Source organism: Alligator mississippiensis, chromosome 2 (assembly GCF_030867095.1).
Source record: "Alligator mississippiensis isolate rAllMis1 chromosome 2, rAllMis1, whole genome shotgun sequence".
Classification (NCBI taxonomy): Eukaryota; Metazoa; Chordata; order Crocodylia; family Alligatoridae; genus Alligator; species Alligator mississippiensis.
In genome coordinates, this window is record NC_081825.1 from 181286451 (window position 1) to 181309839 (window position 23389).

Below are 23389 nucleotides of genomic sequence, written 5' to 3' on the forward strand. Positions count from 1 at the left end.
TTCTAAGGACAGGCTGAGGGAACTGGGCTTGTTTAGTTTGAAGAAGAGAAAACTGAGAGGGGATTTAATAGCAGCCTTCAGCTACCTGAAGGGAGATTCAAGAGGATGAAACTAAACTGTTCTCAGTGGTGGAGGATGACAGAAAAAGTCTCAAGTTGCAGCAAGGGAAGTTTAGGTTAGCTATTAGGAAGAATGTTCTCACTAGGAGGGTAGTAAAACACTGGAACAGGTTACCCAGAGAGGTGGTGGAAGCTTTCAAGGGCTAAGATCCACTATAAGCTCAGGTACAATGGAACCCCAAAAGTACCTAAACAGACAAGATGGTTGCATGAAAAATAAGCTGCCCAATTTGAAGGCCTGAATAACGAATTTCAAAAGATAAGACATTATTCTTCTCAAATGCTAGCTTTAAGTTTATTTGGTTAGGTTTTGTCTATTCTGACTGTATATTTCTATCCAAGTGGGACAGGAAAATGTAACGAATAAAACAAAACAAAACAAAAAACCTTCCAAGTAAAAAACTAGTAGACATCCATCTTTGATACAGTTCAGTATACCATGCTTTCCTGCTACCTCTAGCAAAAAGAAATTCAGCAGTGGCATAACTCTTAATAAGAAAAAGAAAAGAAATCTTACGTTGGTCGTCTTGTCTCAAGTAAGGTCAGTAATATTTGGATTGCACTGACTATTGCAGACTCATTTTTCTCTTTATGAAAGATATTTGATAATAGCTGTTCTATAATTTCTTGCCTGGAGAGAGAAGACATTGACAAAGTTTGACAAGCAGCTTCTTAAATGCAAACTAACGTCTATAATATAATTACAACATACACCCTTCCCCTCTTTGTCCCCCACACTGAACCACTGCACAGCCTTTGCCAAAATAGTTTTCATGCTGCTTCTTGCCCACTTCAAAATTGTTGCCTTCATTAAAATATTTAATTCATAGTTGATTTAAATTCAGGACAAGACTACTAAACAACACAAACCACATCAATAAATACTGTTTGACACAAGATCAAATTAGGCTTTGTTCACCTGCATAAATTACTGCAGGATAAACCCATTACATGCAGGCAACAAAATGTACTTTGAAAGTACAAATCTGCCATTTTCCAAGGATAAAAAAAATAAAATGCTACCATTTTATTAGGCAGAGTAGGGATGTGAAAGGTTAACCGATAAGTGCAGTGATACCTGGTTAGCTAGCAGGTTATCCTTCAGCTCAGGCCAACACAGTCTGGCAAGGAAGAAGGGGGGAGGGAAGTCAGGGAAGTGCCCCAGCAGGGCTGGCAGGAGGCGTGAGGGTAACTAGTACCCATAGCCTAAGAGGAAAATAGCAAGCTGCCTAATGACTCAATTAAGTAATCAGCAACTCCCTCAGAGGTGCTCCCTACTCTGTCCCAAGGGAAGGCTTCACCTGGGCTGTGCTGTCTGGCTGGGCTTGCCTCCTCCCACAGTCCCCCTAGTCTAAAGGCTCCAGGAGCCACTCCCAGCAACAGCTGTGTTAGAGCTGTTGTGTTATCAGTTAATTGTTTAACCGATATAGAGGAAGTTAGCTTCATACAAGCTATGAACTGACTGCCCAGAGTTTTCCATCTAATGACTCCTTTGAAATCCAATGAAATATGAACTTTCATTTCTACCCAGGAGAACTTTTACAATCTTTTCTCCAATGCCTGATAAAGGGAGTTTGTGCCAGCAAGCTTGCAATTAAAGAATTTTTTTTGCAAAAATCTTTTTGGTCTAATAAAAGGTATCATTTCTACAAGTCCTGATTGATATTTGTTAAAACGACATTTACATCCCTAAGGCAAAAGGGCAATAAATCAGAAGGAAAACAAAACATACTTTTCTAGAGTTGCAAGCAGTGGATCTGGTTCTGAACTGTTCTGTACTTGTAACATCTGGTCTCTACTCAGGCGAATAATTTCACAGAGTGACTGGGATGCATTTGAATGCCTCTGAAAAAGAAAGATTTTGTTTAAGGGCGTTTACATTAATTCTTCAGTCCAGAATTTATGAGGTTTACACAAACAGGTTCATTAGTTCTCATGCAATTTGTTTTTATATAAAAGGAAAGAAAACTTAGCTACATATTTCTAAATCCTCCATTTTTCCTGAATACCGAGGTACAGATCTAAAAGTTGACAACTCCCAATAATCAAGCAGAACAGCATTGGTAAAAGATCACTTTGAATCCTAAAATCTCAAATACTCAAGAGTTACAAGACCAGAACTTTGGTGCAGGTAGGAGAAGCTGCCTAAATCCCAAACAAATCCTAAAAAGTCATTATCAATACTGAAGTTCTATTTTCTGATTAAAGGTTTTATGTAGGTGGAAAAAAAAACAGAATTTATGTGTTTTAATTTCTTATAAGTAATTAGGTAAACAACTGGTACTATAGAAGCAACACAGTAGTACTCACATCCTCATCTTGAGAAGGATGCACGATTTCCACAAGTCGCTGGATAATTCTCTCTTCGTTTAACCACTGAAAAAAATATTTGGCAAAAGTAAACAACTTCAGTTCATATAAGAAAAAACACAAATTAGGTAGACTAAAAAGAACTCCTACTAAAGAAGTGATTAATTCTCAAACTCCTGTCCCTCCAAATACAAGCATTTGGTACAATAAGCAAAAATCCCCAAAATTGCAAGGGATATCAGGAATAGAGGAGAAATGTTTAATATGTGATGTCAGCAAATGCACCAGTCTAGTTACAGACAAGGTTCCTTGGGTGAATTTGATATCTTTTATTAGACCAAGCCAAATGGTTGGAGAATAGTTATTAAGCAAGCTTTTGGGTTCAAAAATCCTTTGTCAGGCTAAGGAAGTTTCAGCAGTTGGTGTGTGCTCTTAAGGCCCAGCCCCTGGCTTCTTTACTTTTCATTCCATCCGGGAAGAGCACACATCAACTGCTGAAACTTCCTTAGCCTGACGAAGGGTTTTTGAACTCGAAAGCTTGCTTAAACTATTCTCCAACCATTTGGCTTGGTCTAATAAAAGATATCAAATTCACCCAAGGAACCTTGTCTGCCTCTGTCCTTAGACCAACACGGCTACAACCTAAACCCCAGGCTAGTTACCACATTTATTCAAATCCAAGACAAGTTTTCCCCCCCATCCCCAAAATCAGCAAGGGGGGGGGGTGAAAAAACCCCTAGTCTTAGATTTGAGCACTGGCCTGGGGAAGGCAGCAGCTAACATCTGGCTTTGACCCTGGGCTGAAGCCAGAGCAGAGCCACTGCCTGCCCCGAGCCACAATGGCTCATTTGGCAAGGAAGGGGGCATGTGAACAAGGGGGAGCATGGGGGAGACCATAGGGTGGGAGGGGGCCTGCAGCCTTTCCCCCACCCCTTGACCTCTGTATAGAACAGGCCAGAGGAGGGGGGAAGGACAGGACAGGAAAGCACAGCAGGGGGCAGAGGATGCAGGGAACAGGAAGGGGGGGAGGTGACAATGGGCAGTGGTCTGGCCCCTGGCCACTGCTTTCCCCACCACAGCAAGAAGGGGAAAGAAGGGTGGGAAATGCAACAGAAATTGAAAAAAGAACACACCCATTCACTAATTAGTTTCTATACATGGAAGATTGGAACAAAACTGACACAGGAAAGGTGGGGGATCATCTTAAATTTGAAGTCATCCTGGATTCAGGTAAAAATGGAACTTTCTACAGAAAATAAACTGGATGAAGATTACAAAAAAAATTATTTGCCCTGAAAAAGTAACACCAAAAACACTTTCCACATTATAACTAGAATGTGCAACACAGAGACTGACTATATATTTCCCACCCTTACTTCTTTTGTTCATAAAATATATCTTTGGTGGAAAGGTATACTGGCATACCATTACTTTAAAAAGGTAAGAGACAAAGAACAAATGAAGAGTGCAAGCTTTGGAAACCCTATCTTCATATACTAGAGGTATATAGTTGCTTGCAGACATTTAAAAACACCACACTTTACCAGAAGCAGCAGCACGTTACTTTGACCCAGCTCCACAGTGTCTGTATAAATTGGGCACTTCAGCAGGGTTTTGGGCACTTTTAGCTGAAGCTGATTTCATCAGCTATTAGATAAAAGCACCAAAAGCACCCCATTAAAGTGCCCAATCTATAACAATGACGGGTGAGTTGGGTCCAGCTAAGGCACTGCCTCTTCTGGGCATGTGCTGGGCTCAGTATGTAAGCGCGCCAAGTAAAGCGCCGCTTTTTTTACTCTTTTAACATTTGCAAGCAGACTATATATGTCCATCTCTTTAAAAACCAATGTGACAAGTGAAAGTAGTAAAGGTGGCCAACGTACACCTTTAAGGAATAAGACAGGGGTGTCAAACATATCTGGCCCCAGATCCAGCCTGTGGGGCTTCTTGAGAGCTGGACAACCTGTAACCAGTGGCAATGTAAACTCTCACAGCAGCTGGAGGGATTATGATGCAAGTTATAAAAAAACCTGTTCAAGATTTTTGCACTCAATGCCAAAACAGAACCTATTTTACACAATTATCTTATTGCCTACATCTTGTAGAGCCAAGAGGAGCTGAAGAATATCTAATGCTTTCAAAAAGTGTTGGCTGGTTTGACAGATGCTAAGAAGGGCACAAGTGAGTATCTTTTAGCCACTTGGCTGTCAGCTGTAATTTTCATTATGATTTAGTATGCATGCATATTTAGAAGTGGATAATTATGCTTTAAGAAGTGATGTTAGAAAAATCACATACAAAACAATGGGACTGGCTTTAGTTACTGCACTGAATCTCTGCCAAAATGACAAGTTATTCCAGTCACTATTTTGACAGATTTCACTCCAACTTTTTATAAAGCCTCTATTAATGCCCATCTAAAACCTTGGGTGAACAGAAATTAAATAAATATAAATGCACCCATGAGATTCAAGGTGGGCATCAGCTAAACAGCTTTACCAATCAGCATTAAAACACACTCCCCAGAACCCCCATGCCAAACTTGAGAGAAAAATTACTTGATGCCTTTGTAGTATGACAGTCAAACTTCAGCAGTGAAGGATAAAGTTCTCAGTCTAAGAAGTTCTCCACTCAAGTACAGTCTGACAAAATTTCCTCCCTCATAGCTCTACTGGTCTTTTTAAAAACAGGGATATTACAGGATGCTACAAAGGATGACTGGCAACATGTCTAATGCAGGATGCAGTCTATTTATTTAAAGTGCAAAAACACAGAATCATTTAAGCCCACAAATTAATTGTAGGTTAAGTGCACTTTTACAGCAATCAAACTTAAACAGAGCCTTCCTATATGATGCCTGGCTCAGACTCCTACTATTTTTTTGGTTGGTTGGTTTTTGTTATTTTTAAAGTAAAGTGTTAGATTCACACAACTGAACTAAACGTGTTCAACCTGCCACAAACCCAACACTGATAATAGCTGTGTATTAGTCAGAGTTAATATTATGAAAAAATATTTGCATACCTCTTGTATCTTCACAGAACAAGCTAGATAAAGACACCATGTACCGAAATCATGCTACCTATCCTTTAGCTGACAGTGAATCTGTTCCAAAGACAGACAGTTGTTTAAAAACAATCTAATTGCAGATCCTCATACCCACTAGGACTGTGTGAAATTTTGCCGGCTGTTTCGTTTCAACACTGTTTCAACTGATTTCGAGCTCGAAACAGCAAAATCAAAACAAAACGAAGGTCATCAAAACAAAACAAGGCTAGTCGAAATGTTTTGAAAGTTTTGAGTTTCGAAGCAGCCAGCAGCCAGGTGGCAGGAGTCAGGGGAGAACCAGGGCTGCGCTCCCAGCGGCTCCAGCCTCAGCCAGGCAAGGAGCGCAGCCCTGGCTTTCCCTGCCTCCCACCGGGCTGCGGGAAGCTGATCAAAGCACAGGATCCCTGGCTCAGTTTCCCTCCCCAGCACTGCAATCAGGCTGGAGAAGGGAACTCAGCCTAACCGATCAGTTCCCCTCCCCAGCGCAATCAGTTGGGCTGAGTTCCCTTCCCTAGCCCAATGGTAGTGCTCAGCTCAGCCCCAGTTCCCTTCCCAGATTGAGCCCAGTGCTGGGGAGGGGAGCTGAGTAATGGGGTTCAGTTCCCTTCCCCAGCTCTCTTGTCCCAGGCAGCATCCCTCCCTCATCTAGCAGGCATACGGGGTCCACAACCACGGGAGGACTGGCACAGCCTCTGCAGCCCTCCCAGGGTTGGGCCCCAATCTGCCTGCCAGATGAGAGGCTGTTTTGAGTTTCCCCATTATAACCTATGGGTGAAACATCGAAACAGTGTCGAAATAGCATCACTATTTCGACGAAACGAAACAGAACAGCAGTTTCAAATCGAAATGAAATTCAAAACAAAATGCTGTTCCCTCGAAACACAAGTCAAAACGGAACGGTGACGTTTCACACAGCCCTAATACCCACCAGTGGAAGACACATAACAGGGTGCATGAGACCAACACCTACATATGTAAACCTAATTCATGTGCATGGTTAAAATGCGCACCAAGCAACACTTTCAAAGTGTGAGAGCTGTTCTGAGAGCCAGTGTAACGTTAAGATTCAAAGACTCAAAAACCTGCTGGTACAGCCAGGTATTTTTACTATCTGTTTTATGAAATCTGAAGCTACTCTTCATACTGCAATGTTTGTGAGAAAAAAAAATTAGCTCTCAGAAGGTTCTGGTTTATGAGCAAGGTAAATACTACATGGTTTCCGTAAACCAAGCTCCCTTCCCCTGTCAGGGCATTTTTACATCCCTCTGTTCCCTTTCACAAGTTTCCTTTGTGCCACTCCCACCTCTTCCCTCACACCAGGAGCTCTCTTTTTTTCTACAGAGTGGGAGGAAAAACTAATCACTCCTGCAATTCCTATTTACATGTGCAATGAAATTACCATGAATGCTCTGGCTCTTCAAGTCGACCTGCCACAGGTCCAAGTTAGACCTAAGAGAATCTAGGCAGGAGTTTAAATTAGTGCAAGTTAAAATGTATACAACTAGACCAACACTTAAGTTACCCATGCCAAAAACTATAAATCTTGAAAATTTTTTACTCACATTTAATACTTCTTGCCTGGGCTGGGGAGGTTCTATGCAAGTCAGTAGCCTGAGCAATAAGTCCATAATAGCAGAGGTCCCTATGTGCTTTATAATGAGGTCTACAAAATCATGTTTTTTCTTTAAAAAATCCACAATCTGTAAGAAATTAAAAAGGCAGCAAGTTCACATTTTTAACAAGTATCTTCTGTATTTTGCTTAAGACATTAGTATTTGAAACAAGTTCTGGCTTCATTAATTTTGATTTCTGGTGATAAAGGAAGAAAAGGAGAGATTTCTGAGCAAAACACTTGCCACTTACAACTTTCAAATCAAACAGATTATTTAGTCCAGCAATATCTGGCCTTCAAACATTGTGAGGAATTTTAAACCTGGTATTATGAAGTACAGGAGCATTTCTATCAATCTAGTTATCCATAAAACTTGAGTTTGACATGCCAAAATTAAGAAAGCCTCATGGCTAGGAAACAGCTCTAGGACTGGCCCTTTAGGTGATAAGTCACTTCCTCTTCCTGCTACTCTCTCCCTCTAAAATAAGTATAATACTTTGTATAATTACTTTGTATTATAAGTATATATTTTGTAAAGGACTCTGCAATCTACAAATGAAGATTGCTATGTGTAAGTTAAGTAATGAGTCTACTTTATTCCTTAAAAGATATTTTCAGATTTTTGGCATTATTGTAATACTGGGCTTTGATGTAAAAGGATGGGACCAAGGCTTCTTTAGCTATAGCAATTTAAATATAAGTAGATTTTTGTACAGCCTAAAGTAATCATTTACAGAGAAGAAAGCTGTGACCTCTCATTTGGCAGACCCAATGGAAACATACAAGGTAAGCGATCCCAGCTGTTATAGAGGCTTATAGGAATCTATTATGCTTCAGAGAGTTTCTAAGGCTATATATAATGCTTGCTTTAACTTATAAAGTCAGGAAAGCATCACAAATAGAACTGCCTAGTAACAGCACATTTTAACAGGCACTCTTCACAGTTGTTAATAGGCAACTGAATACCACTGTGTGTGCTGTCCGGACATTCTTTTGTTACCAAAATCTGTACACCAAATCAGTACCCTAGTAGTCGCCTCTAGGTCTGGTGCAAACTTAGTCTCAAAATTAGCCTTTTCCTGGAACCAAGTTCTTGAAAATTGCTTAACAACTTACAATTCTGCTACCTACAGCAAAGTTTTAGAACAACTGTGGAAATTCATATCATTTTTCGACAAAATACTTTATTTTTTTAAAAGTGAGGGGCTAATTAACCTTATCTAGCCAGATAGTTGTACCCAAAACTGTTCCAGGAAAGAGCAAGTGCTCCATCTATCTATGGACATGTGCAGATGGAAATCCTTTAAAAAAAAACAGACAGAGCTCTATGGATCACTATATTGCTCTAGCATCACAAAACACTTGATATCAAGTAAGCAGTAGGGTTGGTTTGTTTTTTTAAATCATGTGGATACTGTAGGATGCAACTAAAATACTTGAAGAAATACATTTCCATGATGCTGGGACCAGTTACATCAACAAGGATTCCTCCACTTCAGATAAAGTTCTTGCTTGTGGCACAGACACCTTCATGCAAAGAACTTTTTTTTAAAAGAATGGGGAGGGAAAGAGGGGTTGAGTGAGAATGGAGGCCCAAATAAGAGCTGTTGTGCCCATCTTACCTCCGCAAAGTAATCATAAGCTAAACAAATGGGGTTAGCTATAGTGAGCTGTAAGATGGTAATGCAGCCCTCACACTTCCTGAAGCAATTCTCTTCTTTCTCCGCCACCACTCCTGAATTTAAAGTACTATTGGAACCAAACATCCATGCTGAAAAAACCAGGTAAAAGCTACGCTGTGGCTATGTCTACACAGGCAAAATTGAACTGTGCAATTCATCACTGCTGCAACTCCATGAGTGGCAGCAACAATGAAGGCCGTAAATGCTTGAGTTCAGTCCGTGCTAATAATAGATAATATAGTAAAAGCTTTGGACCTGTACAGAGACTATAGCCTCTACCAAATAACAAACACTGGTAGTGAACTACACAGACAATTTTTGCCCAAGTACAAGCAGTTTAAAAGGGAAGTTCTAAGCTACATGCAGAGCCTTTTAAATTACTTTGTTATAACACATTTCTATTGTGTAGCATAGAAAACAAAAAAGGCTATCCAATAAAAATCAAGTTGGAATCTTAGCCAGGGCAAATTTTAACTTTTCAGTAGTTTGGACTGAAAGTTAGTTAAAGAGAATGTTAAGTGTCAGATACCAACAACAAACTCTTGCAACAACCTGATCTTTAGACCTGATCCTTTGATAGAACAAAACTAAAGCCAGTTAGGGTCTGTCTAATACTGCTTTTGTTTTCATTAGGACCACCCAAACTTGTACAAGTAATAAGATTTATCCAGTAAATCCACTTTTCAATACTCTATATCTAGAAGGATAACAGAGCAATGGATCTTGCCAAAACAAAATTCTGTCTTTGACAGCAGCAACTGAGACAATATGGAATAGCTACCCAAAATCTATTTATTAAAAAAGAATAGGTATGTCATCTGGTAAAAGCAGACAGGCTACTTCTCATCATGCACTACTGTGCGATGAAAAATTCTTTGTTGATTCCAAGAAGTGAGCTGTAAGTACATTAAGACCGTGTTAAGAAGTGCAGGTAAGAGTCTATTCACAATTTGCAACTGGGTGAAAAAAAAACCCCAAACAGTTCCCATCAGATCAGTAAGCACACATTAGACCAGGAATAGTAGATTTAAAGGCAAGCAATGGGTGATTTTAGCAATGCTGGTTGCATCATCTGCACCAAAGTTTTATTTTAGTATATGCAGAAGAAAAAGATGATCAAACTGATAAACAAACACCAATTCTGTATAATATTTGAGAAAACCTCTTTATAAAACTGAACTAAGGCCAAGTGACCATGGTGGTCCTTTCTGGCCTTAAGATTTGTCTGTTTGGCTGGAGGAGGACAACAACCAATCAGCTCATGGGAAGGAAGAAAGGAAGATAGATATGTTCTCTCCCATCTTCCAGTATTACTATTTTGCTCAGAATTACATTGTAAGAATGTTACCACAACACAAGCCAGTTTAAGTTACCCCAGTTTTAACATACTGCAAACATCAGGCTCTACAGTAAAAACAAATATTCAATTCACATGGAAAAACGTGAGTAATTCAGTTCCTTGACTCTGCTACTGCCCTTTTAAAAGGGCAGTCTTACAGGAATATGCTTAATATTACAACTGTATTGAAGCACTTGCTACAAACACAACACGTAAATATTTACCTGTTCTGGTTTTCTGCTGATAAGAATACTTAGCACCTTACTGAAGAAACTGGCCAGTAAAGGATTTAGAGGGGATTCATTTAAGAGGAAGCTGTACAGTTTCATAAGTAAGGACTCTTCTTCTCCCAACCTATCATTGATCTGCGAGACATCAGATGTCAGCAGCTCACAAGATATATTTGGATACCTAGAAGAGGAACACCTTTCATTATTCATCTGCTTATCCACTCATTATGCAAATACAATAACAGATACATAGTGAAGTATGGAATCAAAAGCAGTCATCTGGTACAGTAGTTGAATAGATCTGTTATAGACAAAGCGCTTCTGTTCTCATCCTAAGACCAGGCTATTACATTCATGTTATACTCCAGTGGAACAGATAACTTGCTGGATACCAGCTACATAAAGGGAGGGAAATCAGAGTGGGTTTTTAGTTTAATGTCTGTCAGACCACCTGAGTAATGGCATCTGCCTTCAGAAGCCATTTCCCATGTCATCTGGGGGAGGGCAGGAAGTGACAGCATACTTAAAACTTCTACCTAATTCAGCTGAATGCCAGAACAGGGTACGAAGGATTGGTAGTCTTGTACCTTTACCCAACAGTTTAAGAGAGCAGATATTCTGTGCATTACTATGAGTTTTCAAATTGTTTTTACATGCAGCACTGTATTGTATATTCTGAAGTAGCCTAAGTAGCACAAGTTCCTCAATAATTAACTAAACTAAATTAAAAATTTTAACTCCTCTTGCTAAACGGGTGAAACAATCCAGGACAGAGCTGCAATTTGATCCAGTCAATTAGAATACTTCAAAATTTCAAACAAGAAGATGTTAGGCACAATGCCTCAAGAGGCAATACTACTTATCCTCAGTGGTCTTCATCAGATATTCAAGAGTTTGAACTAGTAATATATTCTTAAAAGCTTCTTCTTACAATTTTTCACCCAGTTATTTCGATAGTGTAAGAATGACTAGAGCTTCTTTACAGTCACTTGACATATTACACTTCAGTTCTTTTTGTGCAGGAACTGCTTCAGGAAGGTTTCAAAGAAACAAATTATGCTTCATATGCCAGATACCTGAATATTAGTCAGGGGTATCAAAAATATGGCCCACAGGCCAGATCCAGCCTGCAGAGACCCCATCATCCAGCCTCCAGCGCTACCTCTCTCCCTCTAATTGATCCACATGCCACACACTAGGTGAACCAGACCAGCCACAGGACACAGCACCTTTCCCTAAACCAGCCGGAATGGGTACCACAGGTGCTGGATCCACCAGGCAGGGCAGGGGAAGGTCCACTGGTCTGATCCTGCTGGTTCTATACCACTCATCTAGCTATACCACTCTGATGAGTTTGACACCTCTGGTTTAAGTCATATGACTTAATTCTAAACCCCTTGAAAATACAAACAAGCTACAAAACAGAAGATGGACATAATGTAATGTCACTACAGACTGGACTACCCTCCTTATTCTACCCTCTCCCCCAGCCAGTTCAGGCAAGTAGTGTTTTCCTACTTGTATCTAATTTTCTCATCCATGTCTTGAGGTGGTTCTTCTATTATAAATGAAACTAAATCTTCCAAACATTCCGATTTCAAGAGAAACTCGATAAGTTTGCGATTCTGAGCTTTACACTCTTGCAAAACATCCTCCTCATCCATCAATTCCTTCAGGGTTACATCTTCTCTCTCTAGAAGCGTGTCTATATGGGATGATGAGTGGAGATCAAATTTCCAAAACATACTGGTCTGGATAAGGAGAAAAGCATACACAAAACATTAATTTACTAATAATTAACAGTTCTTATAAAAAAAATGTGTTATGTCCATTTTGTAGCTTCTAAAACCATAAAGGAACATAAGGGCTCTTCTAAAAGTGGAGGTAAGACTTCTATTACCATAGGCTACAATGAATCAGCAGGGCTATAAACAATACTAATTTGGGTAAGTTGTGGTAACTGTATAAGCCAATGTTTTAACTCTTCTAAAAGAGTAGTTAGGTCTAAAATTTGAACAGTGTACAAGGAAATGACACATTAATCTGTGAAAGAAAAAAAAGTTAATTTTATTGCCACTTAATTTCTCTTGTATGTAGAGCAGGTTGTTAGTTAGTTCCAAATGCTTAACTTAAGCCACAGGGTTCGAATAAGCGCTAAATTTATCAAGAAGCTTCCAGGGTTGGTAGGGTCAGAGTTGGGGGGGAGGGGAGTAAAGAGGAAGAAGAGGGAGGTGGAAAAGACAGGGAAGACACAGAGACCAGAAAAATGTACCTTCTTCCATTGTAGCAGTACACCATTGAAGTGTACCTCCTAAACCCATCCCATATCTGTACCTGCCAATTTGAGTACAGGGTCCCCATACTAATGGCCCACAGACAGTTCTCCTGCAGGGGCAACTTGTCCAGTTTGGGCCAAGGTAATTCTCAGGACACGGACACACACACACACACATACAGGATATGTACAGAACTCTTTGGGGAACTACAGACCAATTCAACTTTTCTGTACACACACTGAACTTAACCCTTTCCAGGCTTGCACCCTTTCCCTAAGCCCTCTTGGTAAGCACTAAACCCTCTTTACATTGACTCAGCTTCCTGCTTCCATGAATCTATCCTGCATAAATCAAAACAAGCATGCTCCCTCTCCCCAGTGAACTACAACTTCTGTTCTGTTAGCTGACCTTATATTACATGAAGAAAGAAAGTGGCCTCAAAGGGATTCTGAAAATATATAGTAATAAGTAATTAAGAGAAATGTTTCTTTCTGGCCAAGTGGAAGCCTGTATGTAGCAGCCCTAATTTAAACAGCAATCAGTACATAGAGAATACTGTGAAATGTTAACATTTTAAATGGGTACCTTTAAAATTGGGGCTTTCACACCAAATTCTAATTACTGAAGTGTATTAGTGATAAAAAAAAAATTGGCTCTTTTGGCAGGGGAAGATAAATGACCACATATATTTTAAAACAGAAAAGAGGATGGTCTGTGAGCTGTAATTTGGTATGCAGAAGTACTTTTAAAAGGTTATAAGCAACAAATTCAAGCCATGTAAGATACAGCCTACAAACAAAAGAACTCTCATAAATGAAACAGTCTATAAGAGAACCTAATACAATTTGTGCATGTGTGAATTGTGCATGTATGAATTTTGATCTAGCATGCCTATCAAGTTCACCTGAGTGAAGTGTCAAAATTCAGCGTTTCAAAATGAGCTTAAACACCAAGAACACTTTGACATCATGTAAAAGAAGAGTCCTTATAAGATGATGTAATATATTTAAAGAGCAATTACTTGTACTACAAGAAGTTTCCCGAGTACATCCATGCCCATTTTTAATATTTAGCCTATATTTTTTCTTGTATTTTTAAATGCAAATACTGATATATGTAACCAATATAGAGGCTTACAGCATTCAACATCAAAATTAACTCTAATTTATGAAATACACCTATAGTTTCTTCTTAAAAAACACTGTTATCGTGGACAAATTGACAAGGGGAAAGACAAAAATAAATAAATTAAGATACCAGTGTTTTTGATAGTCTGATAATCCCATGCAAAGATCGAAAAGAAAGTTTGATGAGACATTAAGAATCAAAAAGAGCAAATCTTAACTACCTATTAAACATTAGTAAGCTTGCCAGAGTAAGCAGAGCTCATGTATTTGATTTTACTTAGATGTGTTAGCTCATACATAGTAACTTAAAATCACAGAACTGGTGTCAAAAACATTGGCTTATTTGTTGATGCAACCATTTATCACGAGTAAATGAAACAGAGTATTGCTATGCCAACAGGAAATGTTTTATTTCCAACTTACTAGACAGGACCAGTATGTTCCCCTTCCCCCAGTTAATGCAAATGGCATCTTTTCAAGTAACAACTATTAAGTCTAGTTTCAGACATAAATCCCTCTGCAGTGATTTGAAAAGACATATCACAAGCCTCCTTGCAAACTGTTTCAGTAATTTCATTCAAAAGAGAAATTAACAAAAAAAAAAACAAAACCAAACCAAACCAAACAGAAAATAGCAACAAAAAAGGCATACTACTGCAAACATGTTACTGCGTTATTTCACAAACTGTCTCCCAGGCAAGCTGTTTTAGGGGACGCTCCCTCAACATGGCAGGTGCCGACCAGACATTATTCCATCACTTTTCAACAGGAGCCCAGGTCCTTCGGAATAAGGAAAAATAAACACCATAAAATCTGCCAAAGGGGAAGTCCAGGAACCCTGAAGAAAAGAACTTTATAAGTTACGATAGGCTGTTTACTAGAGATGGGCTACAACAGTTTCAAATAAGTAGCAGCTTCAAGATATGAAAATAAATGTTACATGTCCACTTCATTGTTTTTCTTCCCCCTCCTCCCTTCAATGACTACTATTACATGTTTTATACAAAGTAACTTCTTTAGCAGTAGGAACAGATTTAGGTCCAATTTGTTCTTCTAAAAAAAAGTCTCATCTAAAATGTATTATAGTTTGCTCTTTAGATTTACAATCATCTACAGAACCCAAATCAGTTAAGATCTGCTCTCAAAGTCAGGATCAGCACTGGTATGAACACCTGAAAAAAGATGCACTATGTAATGTACTGCTTTTAATCTTAGATGCAAAATTTGAAACTAAGATATACAGTGTGCTCAAAATTAGGCATTAAATAGAAGCAACTGATCCAAAACATATTAGAGACCTCTCAAAACTGGAAAGGTTTTGTTGAAAGAGCAAAAACAACTAAAAAGTTAGCAGAATGGTGCAGGTGCACAACTATCTCCTACACCATTTCATTATTTTTATTTTCTTAAGATTATTCACATGCTAAATGTCCAACAGGCCTCTCCTTTGTCACACTAAATAACTAGACATTACAGAACCCCTTTTAACAACTTAAAATGAAAAGGATCTCAAACCAAAATTAGTGCAAAATGATGGGTCAGAACTCCAATTAATTGGAATGAAATGCAACTGAGACGAAAATAACTGCAGAGAAGATTTTGCAAGTAGCTTCACTTCTAATACTGGCTCAGAAGAAACCAGTCTGGCTTGTAAATTTCCCAATATAATCTGAGAAAAAAGAAGCAGTTCCCACAGTTCGAAGAAAATCAGCCACTGAGCTCCAGGTTATTAAAAAGTCACCCCAGTTTCAGACTTTGCTTGTTAAAAGGTAAATTAACTTGACCTTCAAAACTCTATACAGAATTGAGTCTCCATGAAAACAAATGCTTACTTGTAAATGTTTATTTCTTAGATTCACTGAAAAGTAGAGCTTGTTCTGAAATTCTGGAATATATTGACCATATAAGCCAAAAATGACAAAACTTTTGCAAGGTATCTAAAACAGTGCTTCCCAAACTTTTCCTCAGCAGGGCCCCTCACTTCCAACCCACAACCCCCACCTGGTGATGTTGCAATCCCATTTGGGGTTGCGACCCACAGCTTGGCTGGTCTAAAGCTTCTAGGTGTATTTTTTTTATTGACACAAACATACTAAAACTTTATAAATTAAATTTTATTGCTTTCAAAAGGAAGTTTTGAAACAGAATATCACATAAGCTTTTATCAACAACCCCCATCCCAAGAACAACACTTGGCATGTACCATGTTTACCAGAACATAAGACAAGGTCTCTCCCGCACCATCAGCATGGGGGGGGGGGAAGGCCCTCGTCCTATAATCGCAAAGGGAAAACTCACCAAATACAGTGACTACTGTTAAACTGCTGCCAAAAGCAGCATGTGTTTGGCAGTGGAAACCACCTATGAAGTTGATTAAACGCAGCCAGAGCATGACTACAGAAAACATATGTCACACACTGGGCAAGCATGCTGATAGGAACCCACCACAAGGATAGATTAGTGCAGACCACCCAAGTAAGATACACAGTAGTGCCCACTGTGCTCAGTCCCCCTAAATGCTGAGTCTTTCAAGTCATGGTGAGCCACTATACTGAATACATTTCCACTTCCTCTTCACTCCCATAACTGAGCTATGCTTTTCTCTCCTATGCCTAATGATTCCTGCTTCTTCACCAACCTTAAATCTCTGATAAACATCACCAAACAGGGCCCCAAACAGTTCATCCAGAATTTCTGTTGCCCCCTCTCTCAACTTGTCACATACAATTAATGTGGTGCCATCCTCAATGACAGGAAGCTAGACCTGGGTGCCCTGTCTCATCTGCATATAATTTTTTGGAGGATCCCAGGACTTGGGATAAGAGTACCCAGTTCCAGTCATGAGTGGGAGTGCTAATTAAGACATGGATACGGAGAGGGGGGGGGGGGTTAAGATGGTTGGACTAAAATCAAGACTCCAAGTGTAAACAAGCAAAGAAAGAAACTCAATTACCCTGCCAAAACATGAAGATAGCTAGTTCACTAATAACTATACTGAAGGACCAAATAGGCACAAAATGAGACTCCAAGCTTCTGCTTTAACAAACAAGCTAGATTCAGGACATTTTGGCTTTCCCCAACACCTAATGTAACCTATTAGTGAAGACAGTTATCAATATATTCCACAAAGCAAATGGTTCGTTTAGTTTGAGTGATCATCATTCTTCACAGTCATACAGGTAACTTAAATTCATCAGCAGACACAGTCTGGAATGTCTGTGTTGCTGCAAAAAAAATTTACACCGCTGTTGTTCAAATGTGGGAAAGGTGGAGTAAACATACATACTGAGCAATGCTGAGCTGTATGGTCACCACAACTTGAAATGTGATTGACCCTGGTGGGGCACAGCCCAATGAACTATATGGTAAAGGTGCACAGATGCATAGTGAGGGATCTGTGTATGAGGCAAGGGTGGGCTGCTCGCTACATACTCAGGACCAGGGGCTGCACTGGGCTCTTCCGGGATGTTGGGGGAGGAGGGGAAGGAGGGGGCTGGGCGGTGGTGGCACTGGGAGGAGGGGCTGGGCGGTGTTAAACACCAAAAATTTGCCATGGCACCCTCGTAGTCCTCCCTCCCAGCACTGCTACCAGCAGCCCCAAGCAGAACTCCGGTTCAGCCCCTGCCAGGAAGAGTCCAACGCAGTCTCCAGTCCCAAGTGCACAGTGGGCAGCCTGCTTTCACCCTGTGCACAGATTCCTCACTATGGGGGCCTCAATCTACTCTCCCATGATGCCCAACAGACTTACCAGCTGGACTGCTCTCCCAAGCTGCCAGGCTGCATATCGTCATTAGCCGATATGGCTGGTCAATAAATCGGCCATCAATTTTGGCCCCAAAAATCTTTACTGATGCACCCCTAGATTATATGCCTCCAGTAAGCCACTTGTCCCACTGTTCTTGGCTATGAACTTTTTCCTAAAACTTAAAATCTTCCTTCCTATAGTGTAAACCTGCTGCCTCTTGTCCCTCAAAAGAAAGAATTATTTTTCTCCATCTTGCTTATGGAAACCTTTTAAATACTATTACTTCTTGAACTATAATCACAGGATTCTTCCTCTATAGTTTAGAGACATACATGGAACAATGCACAAGCAGTTAGTCAAATGAAGCAACCAATGCAACAGATCCTATAGCAAACTAAAAGTTACTTCTTCTGGCTGGCAGTAGCAATATACCTTTTCCTCATTCAGGCAACCAGTAAAGAAAAGCATGACTTCTATCATAACAAAGACATTAGCTGTCCAAAGAAGTTTAATGGAAGGTCAGAAGAAAACTCCCTTTTTACTGCTGAAGAAAGACTAGAGGACAGAGGTTCCAATAGGCACTCCTGAAGAGTTGCAAAATATCCAAGTAGCAGCAATATTTCCCCAAGTTAAGGTTACAAACCACTTCCTATTATAAAGAGTTCCCCCCAACCCATCTCCCACTTAAAAAAGGAGTTACTTTGTACATCATGTAGTGCTTAATGTTGAGCACAAAATCTAGGTGATGACAACCCATATGATTTTTTTTTTTTTTTTTTAACTGAAGTGTTCAATATTGTCCCTTCATCAGCCCAATAGTATGGCATTACAAGATTCAACACAAACATGTTACTAATGCTAGGGTGTCTTATTTTTTAAATCCATGGAAGAATGATTAGACGCTATAGTAGTTAAGTGTTTTATAAATGCAGATTAAGTAGATATTTTGATATTAGCTTGCACAGACAGTTTTCAAAGGCAAACATAATCAAACATTTAACTGATGTAATTTGAAAGCTAAGTATAAACAACAATTACTGAAGCGAACTAACGACGACAGCCAGGGAGTATGTTCTACAGCTATCCCTCATTATTCCAGATCTTTCTTTGGTTAAAGTACTACTTGTAGACAATATAACTGACAGAATGGTTGCAGGAGACAATCTATTGGACTTGCAATGGACACCGGTTTCCAGGGCTTTGTAGCATAGTGGTGCTCTATCTTTTGGCCCTGCAGGCAAGATGAGTGGCACACTGCCCAAATCCTACCTCATGTCACCTGATTCTAATGCACAGTCATGCTATTCAGTCTGCAGGCTCCCCATGAGTCCAAAAATTTGGGAAAAGGGGGAGTGGCAATTAATGCTGCCACCAAATTTGGGAACTGCAGGCTGGATTATATAACTCCACAGGCTGGATCTGGCCCACAGCCTTGGGACTGAGCACCCCTGCTGTAGCATATGGATAATGCCCTATTCTCCTTTCAGGTAGCAGCATAAGAAAGACAATGGATATTGATTTTATCCCAAAAGGAAAAGAGATGGAAAAAAAACCCAGCCAACCACAATAAATAGCACCAGAAAGTTTCTAAGAGTTTCATCTGAAGTTCGTGTGAGTTTAATTTCTAAGAATTTCATTTGCATTAGTGGTTAAATACGTATTTAAGCGTCAGTGTACTTGCAGTGTTCAACCTCTGGATACATCAAGAAAATGCACCACATTCAGTCTCTTCACGTTCCTTCATTAGGAGAAATGCACTTTAGATTTCTACACTGTGAAGCTCTCATTAACTTTGGCAATTTTGTCAATTAAGCTGAAATCCCAGTTTCTGACTTGGTTCCTCCCAAGAGTCATGATTTTTATTATGCATTTTCTTGATTCTTGAGATGACCCTGAATTTAAGACGCCACACCCCCAACAATTCAATTCTATATAGAGAAGATTTATAAAATGTAGTCTAGTTTTCCATGTATAAAACCTAATTATTGGAGGGTCATCTTTAATTTCACCCCTCCCACTGCTGCCAGGGGGGAGGCAGTGGGGATGCAGGTGGTATGGGAAATCAAGCAGCTTACCCCATTTGTACTGGCCCCCTGCCTGCTCACCCTCCAGCCTCTGCTCATCTCCCCACCTCCCCCCTGCCCCTGTTCCGTTCCACACCAGCAGGCTCCATCCCCGTTCAAGCCTGGGGCACTGAGCATAGTCCCAGTCCAGTCTAGCCCTATAGCAGCCATGCAGAATGTGCCCCACAACTGCAGGGCTGTGCTGGGACACTACTCTGTGCCTCAGGCTGCAGTATTGACAGAGACTGCTGGCGTGGAGCAAGGATGGGGGGAGGGGGGGGGAGAAGGGGAAGATGAGATGCAGAGGCATCAGGAACAGGGAGTAGAGAGAGGCAGCAGCTGCAGCTATGGCCCCAACCCCAGGTAGGGGCTGGAGCCCAAGTCAAGGCAGCTGCCTGCCCTCCCCACCACCACACACATGCACAATTCTAAGAGGGGCTTCTCCCTCCCCATATTAAATAGGGAAAAAACCCTCATCTTAGAATTCAGTAAAATACAGTAACATTCCTGTTCTGCGAAACATCCCCTCAAAATGTTCTTTAATAAAATAAGACCAACAGCCCTTTTCAGTGCCATTCTCTAACTGACCTAGAAAACAGAGAAGGCAACTTTCATAAAGCCCTATCACTAAAATAAGGAGACAGCCATAGCCCAGTGGAACAAAAATCCCCACTTAGCATCAGGCAGGTCAGCTATGCCTGTGAAGTATATAGCAGGATGCTCAGGAAGCACATGTATTCTTTCCAAAGGCAAATGCATATTTTTCTATTTTAGTAGTACTTAATAGTCTAGCTAGTTGAAAACTGTTTTAAGTTAAAGCACACACCAATTAAGGCTTAATGCTTAAGATACCCAACACGCACTGACTTCAATCTACTTACGGAACTGCGTAATGTCTGTATACTTACAAAAGCAATGAGTTCCCCCCAAAAAACTCAAGTCCTAATAATCATGCCTGTTTGCACATCATCATTAGAGACAACAGTTAAAGGTAAAATAGCAATTTTGAGACAAATATCAAATGCCTCCATGTCCTATACTGCACCATGGCATCCTCCAGCTATTGGTTAAAATGTTGGATTAAATCAAGACTCCAAGTGTAAACAAGCAAGCACACAAACTCAATTACCCTGCCAAAACATGAAGATAGCTTGTCCACTAGTAACTACACTGAAGGAGCAAGTAGGCACAAAATGAGACTCCAAGCATCTGGTTTAACAAACAAGCTAGATTCAGGACATTTTGGCTTTCCCCAACACTTAATGTAACCTATTAGTGAAGACAGTTATCAATATATTCCACAAAGCAAATGGTTCATTTAGTTTGAGTGATCATCATTCTTCACAATCATACAAGTAACTTGAATTCATTAGGAGACACAGTCTGGAATGTGTTGCTGCAAAAAAACATCTACAGTAACTGTGCAGACAACACCACTTTCTTCCAAATGCCGAGAATAAGAACTTACAGCTGAAAATTGTTTCCACACGTGCACCTCCATCCACGTATACATTTGTTCAGAAATATTTTCTGCACACAATAAGATGGAATACAACAACTGCTGAATTTCTGCCATTTTTTCTGTGATGGATCCAACAGTAAAAAGAATTACTTTAAGTAGAAAGTAATAAAATAACCTTGACAGGTTGGCCTTAGGTTCTGTTTTCAACTGAAAACACAACTTTTCAAAACAGCACGTTACAGATCAGTAGTATTTTTATCGCTCTGCTGAACAGAAGATAGCATTTTTGGCACACAGGCACCTGAGCACATCGCCCAACTTAACAGTTCAAACACAAATATCTGATGTTTATATTGGAAAACAAAAGGGAACAAGTAAGTTGGGAATGCATTAAATGTCAAGGTTCCCTAGGCCAGCGTCCCAGTTGCCCTGCGTCTTTCTAGTATAAACCCAAACTCTTTATTACTGGTTTTCCAAAGGTCATATTTTAAAGTCACCATAATGCTGCATTTTACAGTGAAAGAGTAGTGGTAAGTCAGTGGTGATGGGCAATACAATTAGCTACAAAAGGGAGAGAAATCACTGGAAGAACGATGCAAGGCAAAGGAAGGAATGATCATCAAAAAGCTGAACTGCAGAAAGGGAAGAAGAGTGAGAAGGCAGAGCTGAGACCTACAGAAATAAGATAGGTAAGTCTCTTGAAAGGGGGGCTGGAGGGGGGGGGGACAAAAAGGAGAATGAAAACAGGATCTGAAGCACCAAGGAACCACCATGTTTAGGTGGATGATTTATCGGAGCAGGGGGGAGGGGGAGGGGAAGAGCTATCCCTACAGATTTAAGTTTAATAGCAGTGTTTCTTACCTGTTAAACACAAAAATATTTTAAAAATTAAGAAAACAAAACAATTTGTATTCTTTGTGGCTCCTTGCCCATTACAGGGTATCCTTGCAACAGCAAAATCTTTCAATCTATAGTATTAGCAGGACTGAATTAGGTTAAGATGAAGCAGATTTCTTCCTACAAGAAAAAAAAAACAAGACAAGACATTTCATAATGTTAAAGAGGTTTCCATTAAACAGCACAATTGGCAATGTGAATATTAAAAGGTGTTGCTCCCAAGGAATGGAGCATACAAGGTGCTGGTGAAAGGGAGAAGTTGTAGAAAAAATGGTGCTGATTCTACCAGATGTTGTGAGATTCATTAAGAAAGTTGTTGTGGCCTTATCTGCCTATTCAATGGCCATCTTCTTTGTTCTGTGCAGGATACGTGAAATCTTCATATTTTCACTCAATATAAAACTGCCTCCATGAATGAAGAATTTAAGATCCCACTTTTTACTTTAAAAAAAAAGTTACCCATAGCTTTCTACCTTTCTGAGATCTCACATGGCTTCAGCCATAAAAAAAAAAAAAAACAACAAAACCACAAACAACCACCCAAAGATCTAGGAAGCAGCACGAACACAGATTTTTTTGTTGCTGTTTTGTTTCTAGGTTTAAAAACCTCCAAACAAACAAAAACAAAACAGGTCTTGCTCCATCATGACTGAAGTATAGTGTGCCCACAAACTGGCAACTAAGAAAGAGAATCAAGCATGCAAGCCAATTTGAACTATTTCAGCAAGACAGCTAAAACTGGCTTAAGTCAGTTGCTGATCTATGCCAAAAACTCAGGTTTTTTTGCCACTCAAATGATGCCATGTTCAAGAGAGCAAGGCGGCACCACTAGTTTATCCCAGAATGATGTTCACATGCCAGTGCATAAAAGGGCCAGAAATAAGGCTAGCAAATCTCAACCAAAATGTCAGCATCCAATTGAGAAATATTTTCAGGGAAGCAGATTTGCAGACAAATTATCCCATCAAATTGTTTCACGGTAAATATAATTATTGTCTAGGATTAGTTGTGAACCATTTTGGCAAACACAGAAGGAATCTGAAAGTTGACTTGCAGGGGGTACAACATGAGGTGTTCTTGTGCACTTTTGCTTGTTTATGATGTAGAAAAATAATAACAACAACAACAACAACAAATTATCTATAAAGCCCTCCCCCCCAACCCTTTTTCGAGTTTTGTTTAAACCTGACCCAATCACAAACAAGATCTTTATTCCTATGGTAGTAAAGAAGGTTGTGTAATTATGACGTAAGAAATGCTGAAAATTCACCAAGTGAAAAAGGGGAGATTAAGCAAAAAGAGCAAAACTAATATCAGTAAAAACTGATGTCACGAACTAACACATAAAAAAGACCTATCAGTTGAAAAAACTGAACCACTGTTACACCATTTGTTGAAGTGAGAACTTAAGTAACAAACACCAGTAGCAAAAACACCGTCGATTCCGATTATCATCTTGATATCCAAACACAAAGTATT

The 23389-nt window shown here is 39.8% G+C and overlaps 1 protein-coding gene across 7 annotated transcripts in view; it reads right to left on the minus strand.

The window, feature by feature from the left end:
- PPP6R3 (protein phosphatase 6 regulatory subunit 3) overlaps positions 1-23389 on the minus strand; it is a 106876-nt gene that overhangs the window by 64143 nt on the left and 19344 nt on the right. For 4 of the 7 annotated variants that reach the window (XM_059722527.1, XM_059722525.1, XM_014604221.3 and 1 more), the window contains 6 exons: positions 11859-12091; positions 10335-10521; positions 7040-7177; positions 2430-2495; positions 1852-1964; positions 637-750 (listed from right to left, as the gene is read on the minus strand). In XM_059722527.1, coding sequence (XP_059578510.1) covers positions 637-750; positions 1852-1964; positions 2430-2495; positions 7040-7177; positions 10335-10521; positions 11859-12085 — 845 coding nt within the window. In that variant the 5' untranslated portion in view covers positions 12086-12091. Of the gene's footprint in view, positions 1-636; positions 751-1851; positions 1965-2429; positions 2496-7039; positions 7178-10334; positions 10522-11858; positions 12092-14395; positions 14524-21874; positions 22031-23389 lie in introns of all 7 variants that reach the window. The other 3 variants (XM_059722524.1, XM_059722523.1, XM_059722526.1) reach the window with 2 other exon arrangements.